This window comes from Magallana gigas, chromosome 6 (assembly GCF_963853765.1).
Source record: "Magallana gigas chromosome 6, xbMagGiga1.1, whole genome shotgun sequence".
Lineage (NCBI taxonomy): Eukaryota > Metazoa > Mollusca > Bivalvia > Ostreida > Ostreidae > Magallana > Magallana gigas.
Window position 1 is genome coordinate 20886756 of NC_088858.1, and position 14135 is coordinate 20900890.

General features: G+C 33.4%; 1 protein-coding gene across 2 annotated transcripts; it reads right to left on the reverse strand.

The window, feature by feature from the left end:
- Positions 1-1792: 1792 nt before the first annotated feature.
- On the reverse strand, positions 1793-5324 carry LOC105347626 (E3 ubiquitin-protein ligase TRIM71-like). Of its 2 annotated transcripts, none has more exons than XM_066088830.1 (2): positions 5076-5324; positions 1793-3719 (listed from the first exon to the last, which is right to left on the reverse strand). In XM_066088830.1, the coding sequence occupies exon 2, from the start codon at positions 3703-3705 to the stop codon at positions 2044-2046; it is 1662 nt and encodes a 553-aa protein (XP_065944902.1). In that variant the 5' UTR covers positions 3706-3719; positions 5076-5324; the 3' UTR covers positions 1793-2043. The 2 variants fall into 2 exon arrangements, with proteins under 2 accessions (XP_065944902.1, XP_065944901.1); XM_066088829.1 differs by having other exon boundaries at positions 1793-3722.
- Between the last annotated feature and the right edge of the window lie 8811 nt (positions 5325-14135).

Here is a 14135-nt window from a genome sequence, read left to right on the forward strand (position 1 = left end):
TAAAAAATCAATCTGAATCAAACACATTATTTTTTTGCTTACATGTATCAATTTCTATTTCAGTACAATGTTTTATAATAGAATCAGTCCAATCATTAAAAAAGGGCCAATGGGATACATTTATAATTAGAGGAGAATATCCTTTGGTGGAAGAATATTGCCTTTTAAGTTTTGTGTATATTTATTTATCGTATGATATTTAGTTTTTTAACTCATTTTTACAAAAATCGATATTCATAAATTTAAAGTTCTTTAATCTGCGTGATTTTATATTTCGACAAATTACAATATTCGTTGTCTCATGTTTTTTAAGTATCTTTCTTGATTACTTTTATATGTATACTACAATAATATAATTGGACACTTTTTCATATTGGAATTTTAATCTTAGATTAAATTATAAATTAACTTGACAGTTTTTATTATATTAGATCCAGTTGATTGCTTCTTGATTTGAATCCCATAAATTATGACCTCGATCTTCTTTCACCAGATTATTTTCTATTTACTATTCTCATTGTGACCATCAGAAGAAAAATGGTACCATTGCCCGCTATGATTATAATTTTACGACTTTTTGCCTTAAATTCAATTCTCACCACCACCACCGCCACACCAAAGGTTTTAAGTGACCATTCTATAACTCAAGGCGGTTATCACATGAATTAATCTTAACTTTCCATTAAACAGTTTCACGAATGAAAATCTTCAATTTGTTTAAAGAAAACTTTTTTTAAATATAACAATGTTAATTTAGAATATAAACAACAACCTCACCACACATCTCACTTGACATACCCCTATATTAACACAGGGGAATAGAATATGAAAAAATTAAACATTTTTGTAAACTATACATGTGGCTTGCTTTTACCTTTCTTACACAATTTGCAGCATCCACATAATTGCCAAGATTTATTATTCTAATTTCTATTAAAAGGGCACGGTCACGATTTTGGTAAAATTCTCTTTTTCTGTTTATTTTATTTACAATGCTTTAGGAATGCATTTCCAATGATCAACTGAAATTTAAGGATAATTCGTAGAGTTATAAGCATGATGCAGGGCTCACTTTTCTTTGTCGTGTAAACAAGGCTCTTGTCCTGTTTTTGTTTACATAGGTTAAATATACCAATAAAAATCTTTTTCAAGCTGATTTGTCTGTCTTTTGATTTATTTAAAGCATAAATAAACAGTTACTAATCTTTAACACATTCAATTTATGTCTAAAACTGGAATTTCAACATTCAAAATGTAATCAAAAGCTTTGTTTACAAAGCAAAGAATTTTTAAGTTCTGTAACTCGCTTAAAACCCAACGAATGACACTCAAATTTTGGTTGCCTATTAAAAATGCCTTCCTGAAGCATTGTAAACATTAAAATAGGAAAAATATTTTTTGACCAAAATTGTGACCATGCCCCTTTAAAACTTGACACCCCTACTCTTCTCAAAAATAAAACCAAAAACTGTTTACCCCATCTCTGTTTATTATTTGCTTCTATGCCTCTACATAAATTTCAACCAAAAAAATCATTTTTTCATATATATATAATTTGTACATGTACGAGTGATTGAGGTACAAAAATGAAAACAACTCGCAAAAGGTTAGAACAGAACATCAATTGCGTTTAAGATTGTTCAAATGCTTGTTAAGTTTAAAAATATTACCGGAGAAAAAAATCTAGTATTTGAATTGCGTGATTTTTAATAATTTATCAGGTTACGTTTCATCCAAGATTAGAAATACCCCTTTGAGAGGCACATTTAATAAAGCTTTTTGCAAATAGGCATTTCAATTTGTAAAAACAACTTGCATTATATTTATCGATGGAAGTATCAATCATTTTTAAATTTCAACGTTAGTCGCCGCGCTTCCATGCATTACCTTTAGGTGAATAGTTTACCTGAAATGCCTAATTATGGACATTGGCTACTCGTTGTCAATGATTTCACGAAAATTTTTAGATTTTTTTTAAAAATTCGTAATAATGCTATATCCGTTTGGAATTAGCGTACAGCAATAAATAAAATTGATGCATTATCATTCTTCTAAGTATTTAATTCTTTTGGCAATTCCGGTCACACACTCTCCCACCATCATCTCACTGTGACCAAGGATACACACGCCGCGTGGGTTTTTTATTCCTCCGTCAGGAATAATGTACCTCAGGAATCGTCCGTCTCTGTCCAGCATGTGAATCTTGTCATCGTTTAAGTCAGTAACGATGACGTGACCGACAGAATCAGTGGCCACTGAAGAAGGTTTAAAATCACTGTCCTTTTCCGAGTACGAGTACCGGAATATACCCAATTTATCGACAGCAATGACTGCTTTTTTCGTCCAGTCAGTTACAATGATGTCCCCGTTTAAATTCTCAGTGATGTAAACCGCCCGTATGTACAGAGGTTGAGACTGCGAGTCGTACTGGATTTCCTGGAGCACGGTACCGGTACTGCTGTATCGGACGACCTTGGAATGATCGTCTTTCTGGAGACAGACCAGTAGATCACCGGACGCCGCGCTTGTGACGCCACGTGGCTTCCAGTCCCCGGTAGTGAACATCTTCACCACAGTGTCGGTGTCAGATATCATTTGTACGCATTTATTTGGTTGGTCCGTATACACTACTTTTTTGTTGTATATACATAAGTACAGACAACAAACTATGCCAGTAATATTGACAGTGTGGTGGAGGTGACCCTGGAGGTCAAACAACTTCAGTTCTGTGCTGTATCCTCCCATCCACACTTTGTTATCGTCGGTAACGGCCATGTCATACAGACGACTTTCGTACTTTTCACTTGCAGGGAACCCGGTGTTTATAACAGAAGTGACTGTTGGTACCTCTAATATTGCTCTAACCGAAAAGTCAATTTCTTTTAATTTCTGTTCCATCATAGAGGTTTTCCTTTCCTGCATTTTATCAATGTATCCGAAATAAGTTTGCAAATACTTTGCATCTATTTGACATTCATAGAATGTAGGAAGTGAATACTGAGTGTACTCGCTCAATGTTTCTTGTTTTTCAATCACTGGTACAAAAGTCTGCATTTCTGTGACGTTCTTTGATTTCTGTAATTTTCTCTTTTGCCCGTTCATTTCATTCACTTTCCCAATCAATTCTTCAAACTCTTTCTTTTGTTTCTGTAGTACAGCCTCGTGTTCTTTTTGCAAGTCATCAAGTTCCTGGTGAATTTTCTTTACGGTCTTATCGATCAGTTGGTGCCACTTTTCTCCCCGCGCTGTAACTTCATCTTTCCTCTTTTTGTAAATTGACGGTATCAAGGACAATATCTTCGTCTTGTGGTCTAGAACTCTTTCTAAATCATGTTTGGATGACTGAAGTCGATCATTTTCCCTTGTAATAACTTTTAAAAGTTCTTCAATTTTATCAGACAGCTCGGACATTTCGTGTGATTTGTGCTTGATAGAAACACAAAGAATGCATATCGGAGCATCACAAGTTTTACAGTACGCGGAACAATCGTTTTGGGGATGGGAATCACAGTGACATGTGTCGTCATCATTCTTACTGGTGTAATCCACTATGTTGTGGCCGTTCTTAGATTTCACGCGTAGATGTATGGGGACACAGGGGTCACAGAGATTGACCCCGCATCGTCTGCAGAAAAACGAAACTGGTTGTTGACAAAGATCACATTCAACCAAATCCTGCAGGTCTTCATCTATAGATGCCATCATTAAAGACTGTGCTTCTGCTAAAAATTAAAATTTCATATTTTAAAATTGTATTCCAGAAACTGGTTAGAAATGGATCATGTAGATTTCAGCCCTGGCAGTTTCTTTTGAGCTATGAATCACAATGAGTTTTTTGTTTGTCATTTGTTATTTAGAAATAGAGCATGTATGTACCCCTATAGATGTAAATATCATGTCTTTAAAAGCTTTCTTTGATCGCCTTTACATACATACCCACTTTTATATATATAGTTTATTAAATTATTTAGATGAAAGTAAATTAAACAGTAAAATATTTTCCCTTAGTGGTTCATACTGGCTATGAAAGTATCGAGCATTGCAGAAAACTTCCTAACACGGATTAGGCCATTGCAAGTTTTTTCTTTCTTTAGCGTCCACCCAAAACTCACAATCCTATCTTTCTATCAGGAAAAAAACACAAACCTTAGAAAAAAACACAACTTAAACACAACAAAATAAAATTTGTTATATATTTTGAAGTATTTTCTTCACTTTGTAACAAAATTAACAAATACCTACTATATGATTGCCATTTTGAATGTTGTTATATTTGATTTCTGATCTGGATCTAAAAATGCGATCCTGAGCTCGATTTATGAAAAAGCGATCTAATTTTAAGAACAAAAATTGTGTGTTTTTTTTTTAATTTTTACATCTCAAAACCAATCCGTCCGCGGACGCTAAACATAGAAAAAACTTGGAATGTCCTTATGTATCTCTCTGCAGTGCTACATGTAGCTATATTGGATGATATATAATTTCATTGATTAAATTAGTTTCTCCTATAAACTTATCTATAATGAATTCTCATAATAAAAGGAAGGTAAGGTATATATTTATTTGTTTCTCCTCAATCCACCCCGTCCCATTTTTCTGTGTATGCGTATCGATAACCTGCTTATGATACCCCTAAGTCCCAAGCATGTAGCATTTGTTTGTAAGGGGAAGTGTTTGGGGGTAGTTATCTGATATTTTGACGAGCAAAAAAAAATGGCTTCGTTGTCATTTTTAAATAGAACAAGGTGCGCGCAAACATGACATGTATATCTCATCAAAAATGTTATCAATCCATTTATAAAGGTCAAAATAGTGACGCAAGCACCCCTTCCTGACGACCGGGCCGGGGGTAATGTTTCTATATACAAAGTAACCACCATAAATTGAATCTACCCGAGCATGTAAAGAAAGATGAATCTATTTGGGCGGGGGTGTTAGGCCTGATAATTAAAAAAAACCCAGAATAATTAGATTTAATGAAAGAAAAAACTTCTAGTAGGCCTATTACATGCAACATACACATGAAAGATAAAATTTTCCCCTTATCAATTAAAAGATGTTTAGTGGTAACTTACATGTACTTCATATGTGGCACACCAACTGTAGAATACTACTGCTCTTCAGTATCATTTCCATAACGCCGGATGATCCATTTCAAGAAATCTGGAATGGAAATGACTGAGATTGTTTAGCACCTTACAAATCAACTTTCGGTTTGAACAATTGGTCTCTTTACACTTGTATTATTACGCCTTGATGAGTGATCTCTTAATTTTTACTTATCATGAATTCTGCAGGCTCTCTTCATTCTTCATGTGCACTGTCTAACATGTCCGTATACTATCCTTTGTAAATTCTTTTATTCACTTGGAACTATTTGCATGTGCAGGTAAAGGAATGTAGTGACGTAAGTATTCTTTTTTACCCCCCCCCCCCAAGGGTCATTAAATATCCTACCATTGTTTCCATATAAATGTATTGAATCGGTCCAACATACGCGGATGTAGACCCCCCCCCCCCAAAAAAAAAAAAAAAAAAAACTTCAAATTTCTTTAAATTACATTATAAAATTACCATAACATATGCCTCTGAAACCCCCGGTCATTCAAATAACCGTCGGATACCCTGAAAAAATTTGCTGGGTCCGCGCATGGTCCGTGACTCCAATACTGGCCAAAGCACACAATCTAGAGCCAACCTGAAGTTATATTTTTAAGGTACATTAAACAGTTCAACGGAGCAGTAGTGTCTCTGTCTGATCAGCATTATGCTGATAAATGGTGTGGTGTGAAGGATACCGGTATTTTCAAATGTATAATTTTTTTAATTTAAAATGAAATTAAACAATTAAATTAAAATGGTAAGAAAAGAGAAGCGGAGCGAATCAGAAACCGTTTACTTGGAAAGATGCCTCAACACCATTACCTTTCTTTTTATAAACAGAAGATATAAATATATTTTACAAATATTATTCCATGAAATTGTTGGCAAGTTGTTTGAGCCAATTCTTGCACATACATTTCAACAAAATAAAATAATTATACAGTCTACGAATTGGCATTTTTTGGTAATTTGTTCGATTTCAAATGACATATATTCGGACAAAAAGTGTATAATACAACCAGATTCAAATTCCTAGACAATTTGCAAATATATTACATGTCTTTTCAGTTTTTAGATATGTGGGAAGATTCCACTTATTTAAAATAATATACATAAATGCATAAAAATTGATAAAAATAAGTCTTTTTATCATGTTTGTGAAAGAAAACTTTCATTTCATCCAACTAGATGTTATTTTTAGGTTAAATGTCCCATATGTTATTAATTATTTAGTAATTAATTGTTAATAAGTTAATACGTTTGTAATTAAGGAAAATGATTTGAAGAACTCTAGGACAGTAAGCATGTGTTTTTCTTATCAATGCGTGGACTATATATATATATTTTTTTTAGGCAAACATTTGTAACACAGACTTCTTTTTAAAAGTACCATGTTAATGTATATATTCAAATGGCATGCAGTACATTATTTGATAATTATATGAATTGTTTTTTCTCAATTATTTTAAGTAAAAAAAAAAACATTTATGGTCTCGAAATACTAAATACCGGTATTTCAATTTTCAATTCGAAAAAACGACGGAATTTCAGTATGACAACCAGAGTTATCTGCCTTTCTAAGTAAATATTTTTGATATGAAAACACATTTTATTATCGTATATCATTAAGGGAACACATGATATAACGTTTGTCTGTCTTTATCTTACAAAATTGCTGCGTTAGCATTTTTGTTCAGTCAGTAGAGTTTTAGTTTGACCCTCAAGCATTAAATAAATGTATAACATGCTTTGTGCATGTTTCATTTCTCACTTTATGACGTTGGGTATATGATTGTGTATTGTGACGTGTTGTTTTACATTGTGATGCATTAGCATTGTGTGACGTCATATCAACAAAGCCGCTCCGATCATGAGTTCATAACTAATAGAATAGAGAGAATATGATACACTTATTTTATGTGTATGTGTATTTAATTATGTGTTAAAATGAGTATCCGGTTATGGAGTTTTGAGCCGCTCTATTGATTCAACAAAATTTCATATGAAATGATTACACATGTGTGCATAATTCAAATAGACAATTGTGTTAAGTATCCGAAATTGTATTAGACCGGGGGGGGGGGGGAGTGTAATTATTTTTTTAAAATTTGTTTGTCATCAGTATCAAATGCGCAGTACCATTGGTTATGTTATTCATTAAATAAAGTAGAATTAGTAAGTGGAAAGTCAGTTTTGAATTTTGAACTGCACAGTCGTGTTCGAAAGGTCTATCTATGTATTTGACACATCCTACCTAAATGACAATATCTCGGCCATTTTTTCACTAAATTCAACTTTGTGTAAACCAAAATGTTTGTGATATTCTCCTCTTTGCATCAAAGCATTAAAAAGTGGCATACAAAAATATTTTATTTCCTTTAAGGTACCTCACTACACCTTGAAATAGTTTCTCAAATCAGCAGAAATTTACTTGATTATGATAGAAAGAATGATGGATAAGAATTATATATATCAAAGAGGCGACAAAATGTACAATTTTAGATAAAAAATGATATTTTCAAAAATGTCATTCAGTAAACATGAACAAAAGCCCCAGGTGGATTCGAACTCATTACCTGCTGTTCACAAGTCTGATACTTTAACCACTGAGCTATGACGATATACATCTGAATCGATTGATACAAACAGATTAACAAATCATTTAAATCGCCATCTTGTGACGTAGTGTCTTAAAAAGTGTAAGTCTCGGTGAAGTGAAGTACCTTAAGGTAGCTAAACACAGTTTCGAATAAAATCCAGGGGGTTTTTCTCTGGGGAAAAGCATGATGGGTAGGGATTTTCCTGCTATTTTTATGCGGTATACATGAAAATAACATTTTTAAACTCTCAGTTGCATAATATAGTGAATTATCTTTCGAATACATGAAAAAAGTATGTAGAAAAATTTTAAAAATTAATTTTGTGAGACTCTAAAATAAAGGGCGGTAACTCCAAAAACATCCCGATTTTACACATGCAGAATTTCATGAATTTTTTAGCGGGTAACATAGCTCTTTAAAAAGCTGGCGAATGTACCCTGAAAATACTATAAAATGATGCCTAAGGACTTGTTCTTGAAAATGTACAGAAATAAAAATGGCTGATTTGGTTGCATTCTGCTTTTAGGGGGAGCCTAAAATGCATGGGTGTACTGCATTTAGAGGCACCCTTTTGTCTATTTTCCGCATGTTTTGAGTGCCAAATAAATTCTAGCATTAAGTTACATATGCATTATTTTTAAATATTTACAAAATTCACGATTTTATCTTTCTATTGATATATAAATATATATTTAACATATTTTAACAATTTATTTTTATAGGGGTCAGTTTTGCTTGCCCCTCATCTGAAAACGTCCTTATAACGTTACATATAAAACTGTGTTTTGCACCCTAAAGCCTTATTTTGTGTACATACTGATTTTCAATCCTGTTTAGTTGATTTTTTAAAAATAATTGATAGTATTGAAAAAGACAATTTCACATGCGATAAAAAAACCAATGGCAATGAAACAAGTTTGTAGGTATTAAAAGGATTAGTTCCAAAGTTTACTAAAATATTTTTAACCAATGCATACAGGTTATTTATTAACTTGAAATTCGATAACCAAATAAGAAACAAGAAAGAAATTACGTTCGATAATTGTAAGCATAGCTCGTGGTGCAGTGAATACCGATTTATTTTGTTTTACAATCCACGAAATTACATTTGCATATGTAGTGAAACATATGTTCATCGATGAATGATTAATCAATAATCAATGAAACAAACTTTAAAAGACTTGATTATCTTATACACCATAATCTTATCTTCAATAAAAACAACCACACTTGTATGCTGTATTGTGACTCATGCGCGGATCCATACGTATTAGACAGTTAGCCAGTGGTCTGAGGCCTATTCATTAAATTAATTTCACTTTATGAATTTAAAAAGTTTTAATTTTCATGGGACGGGAGGGGGATTCGGAGAAATTCCCCCACTTAGCTAACATTTAAAAAAAATACAAGTAAATACAGGTATATCTTCGTCGGAAGGGAGGGGCGATGGGGAACAAATGTAGGTCAGCTACAATCTCGATCTCTTGACTTCAGATGTAAGTCATCTTCCAGCCGAGTGTCCAATTCGTTAATCCCATTCTCTTATTCTAATCTCATCTCGTCATTCTCATCTCATCTTATTCTCAGATGAGAATAACGAATCGAACACTTGGCTAACGAAGATGGGTGCAAGTGAGATTTGTTACAAAAGAATATATACATGAATATAAAATTATGAATAGAAGTTCTGTTCCTGAACTAATTGTAATTCAAATAAAAAAATTTGATTCATAAACTACAATTTTAATCATTAAAAAAAACAAATTAACTCTGACAAATTTCCCCTTCAGTGTTTTGACTTTTATTGAGACAGCTATATATAGCATTGTTTATCTTTCTTGTCATCATTTTTTATTACTAAGTCTTAATAACGTAGCCTTAAACAATGCAATTTAAAATAAAAAATATTTTGCAATCATAGCTATGAATCCCATTTCAAACACATGCGTTTTAGTCTTCAGCTGTTGAAGTTTTGTTTTTGTTTTTGTTTTTGTTTTTTGTTTTTTGATTGAGATTAAATAACTGTTTCAATCTTGAAAGAGATGTAACCCATTAATTGATAATTTAATGTCCCATTTTAATAAATTAACTATAAATTGTTACGGATTCGATTACTGGCTGATCATCAGTTGGTTAGAATCAACCGATTCTGCCAATTAATCGATTAATATGATTTTCTACCGATTTGGATCCTGGAGGTTGATTTCCTCTGGTGTTGTGGGCATCGTCTTCCCTCGGCTCCGGTACAGCACAGACTTGCAGGATTGAAATGTAGGGGTCTGTCTGATCATGTCCTTCACTCTATCATCACGGTCAGCATTCCGCAGCGCTTCTAATTCTTGGTCATAAATTGAGGGTACGGGTGTCGCTTCATCTCTGCATCCCTTCTTCAATTTACTGACATAGAAATCAACTTTTGATCCAACAAAGTCTCCTTCATGATTGTGGGGCCGTCTATACGACACAATGTTATATGCATGGATGTTGTGAATTAGCTGCATATGTAGCAATAGTAGCAATAGTAGCAGGACATTGCCCCCTGACCACACCTCGAGATACGCGCTCGATCTGTGTTTGTTTTATTGATGTAAGTTATTAAGAATCGAGCTTCTAAACATACGTGAACTAACTTTTGTTTCATGCAATTCGAATTTGATAAGTTTGAACTACTTTTATGTAATGCCAAGGAAGAGTGTGATCAATATTTGTAGATCGCGAACGATCAATCACAATGAAACAATTGAAAATGGGCATTTCAATAACAGTTTACAAGAAAATAAGATCTAATATATTTCATGCAAGATTTGAGCTAATTGTAGCCATGCAATCTTTTTTTCACAATTTTTTTTATAACTTATTAACTCTTAGCTAGATTATCTGTATGCCTGGTCGATTTTGATATTGGGTAACTGGAGCTCTTCCATAAGTGAGTAGGCTTTCTGGTATGTCTCTTGTGGTTTGGTGTCCCCATCCTCTATTCCATGCAATATGACGTTATACTGCCTTTTCTGATCTTGGCTTGTTTTAATTTTTAAAAAACCAGGACAGAAGACGCAGAACCCACGCCCAATAATGATCAAGCTAACAAGTGTGATGGACAAGGAAATGGTTATTCACAAATCCAGAGAAATTCCGTACAAGAATCGTCCAAGGCTAACTGAGGATTTCCCTCCCGAACTAAGAACTAAGAGCTAGATTATCTGTATTTAAACAGTCAACTAAAATTTGATTGCGAGTTAAAACATGATTCTTTGTACTTAATGCCTTAATGCTCATATATACCGTGTGTTTTATTGTATTATTGCCTATCATCTTATTTTTCATTTGAAAGGGGGGGGGGGCTCATCCGAAAATCTTAACGAAGAAAAAAAACCTATAGGAAATCTTAAATCAATAACTTCGCAAAACTAGTACTTTCAGGATCCTAATCCATTTTAGCAGAACCAATCTAATTTTAATTAGACTATCATTTCCTCTAGTAAAGATAAACATGGATAAACAAGCCTAATTTTAATCAGATTGGGAGGGAACATACCGCATGTATCTTTAAACTTAGATGGTATATGTATACATACTTTTCTTTTCCTAAATTGTTTTGCGTTGTATGAAATAAAAATTGACTGACGATTAAGTTTAAAAAGTTTATTCCCAAAAAAGGGGCGACCTTCCATGTTGTTGCGTGTCTGTTTACAAATAGACTGCTTCCTAAACAAGAGGTCAATAGGCCTTAACGGTCACCTGAGTACCACAACTCATACACAAACTTGTCGAGGAGTCTCACATGTGCATTTAATCAAGTTTCATTCTGGAGTAGAAAAAGTACAATATTGTTAAATGACGATCACCTCCCTGCCTGAAATCTTTCAAAAAGGACTATGAAATCTATAATCCTAGTGAAAAACTTAAATATCATAATAAAGTGCATGACCTGATATTGAAAAGGTGCAAGACTCTGAGATGTAGAAAATAATTTTCCCATATTTGTTAACTTTCAAAATAGATTTTATGTGTATACCAGTATGTTTTCATAGATAAATTAAAACAAGCTTAAGACGGCTATAGTATACTAATACATGTATTATTTAAAACGACCTCCCACCCCAACACCAGGGGCAGACAGAATCTCAGCTTTAAAAGCTATAGTGTAACTACTTCTCCTGACACAGCTTTTGAATATTCAATCTTCATTGACATTCAGTGATTTTGCTTAGCTAATTATTACTTTACAATCTATAAACAAGTCCATTTGTTTATTTAGAAAGTTCAAAAAAATGTTGTTGTTTCAAATGATAAAAATACTTGCATTACTCTTATGGTCATGCAATTTCTTAAATTACATTTATATTCAATGCATGAACAAGCAAAGGAAGATAACTCCGTTATGAAGAAGCAAGGGAAAATAGTTCCATTACTGTTACAACTCTTCCTCTGAACTCTTTAACTTGGATAGACAGCTTCATTCTTTCTCTTTTCTGAATATGAGAATTTACTCGTTTTTTTGATTGAAATTCCTGAGTAGAATAAAATAATAAGACAAGTATACCCCCCCCCCCAGCCATAGCCCATGCCTTACATGATAGGTGACATGATAGGTGACAGATAAATGTTTCTTTTTTCTAAATATGAAGTCAGTTTTTACTATGTGTCGGTAGATGTACGTATTTTAAACATTATATACATAAATACTAATTGAAAATTTTGGCCACACCCTGCAATAAAGCCCTACCCTTAACACTTTATGAGTATTTTTTTTTCTTTGATTGGGAGACATGAAATTTAAAATCTATAAAAATTTTGATAGAAGGCTTTTTTTTCTTTCTTTATATGCAGTCAGTTTTCATCCAGTGTCAGCAGATTTAAAGAAGACGAATTTTTAAAACATTTCATTTTTTATTTAGTGTCAACAGATTTAAAGATTTTATGCATTAACACTACATGTATATGACTATTTTGGCCCCACCCTAGAATCAGAACCCCTAGGTAGAGGGCTCCCTGGACTACAAAATTATGAATTAAGTTTTACTTACAGGGTTGTTAGTGTAGAGATGTTAATTTTTACATTTTAAACATTATATGGATTGACACTATACATCCATTTTGCCCCCCCCCCCCAAAAAAAAAGGAAAAAAAATAAGACAAAACCCATACTAAAGGGTACATAAAATTAACAATTTTAGTAGATGTCTTTCCTGGGTAACATGGTCATGAAGTCAGTTTTTCTTCAAGATGTGTGAAAGTAGAGTAGAGCAGAGAAGAAAATTTTTAAATACTATATGCATTATCACTATATGACTGGTCATAACCCCCCCCCCCCCCCCCCCCCTGCGGCCTTAACCCCTCAGGTAGAGGATAACCATGCATTTAATTTTTTCCCACATTTGTGGGAGTAAAGCAGAAGATTTTCTAAGATTTAATACATTTTCACTGTATGGCTATATTGGCTCCACCCTACGCCCTAAACCCAGGGGCCATAAATTTCAAAATTTTAGTAGAGGGCTTGATGGTCATAATAAACATGCATTCAGTTTTTTCCTCACATCTGTAGGAGTAGAGAAGAAGATTTTATAAAAATTTTGCTTTTTTGCATATTTGGCCCCGCGTGCGCCGCCCCAGGGGTGGTAGAGCCATGAATTTCACAACTTGAATTCCTTTTACAATAGAGATGCTTCACATCAAACATGGTAACCATTGGCGTTGTAGTTTTCAAGAAGTTAAAAATGTAAAATTGTGAACGGACCGGACCCACGACGACGGGCGAAAACAGATAGCAATAGGTAACTTGTGGTGGAGAGAATCTTAATAAGATTGATTAAAACGAAGCTTTAACTCATATATTAGACAACAAACACACGATCCTAGCTAGCATTTTAATGAAATTTAAATAGACGTGCAATTTATTGTGCCTAAAAAATGATGTTCTACAAAAAATAAAACCTGTCAAAAAACCTTGAATTCCCACATCCGACTTTCTAGTATCTATATGCTATTTACGCCACGTATGTAATTTATATAAGTATACATTATTTATATGTTTTCTACTTTGCTTTTCGTTTGTATGTATACTCAATTGAAAATAGTGTTAGTTTGACCTGTCACCTTGACCTTGATTTGCAAGATCTTGTAGAAAGGAACCACCCCCTCCCCTATTTTTTTCAGTTAAACATAATTCAATCAGAATGGAAATAAATTCATGATTTCGTATTTTTGTGAACTGATTATTAAAGGGGGCATAAATCTGTTTAATTGGGAAACATCTCTATTCAGTAATCATGTGTCACACTGACCCCCCCCCCCCCCTCCCAAACTTTACATTCATTTCACTCACCCAATACCAGACGTAAGTTTCATCAATGTACATGTATAAAAAAAACAACGCCATGCCATTGTAATAAAAATTTTATTCAAAAATTCAAACGCAATGTTACAACACTC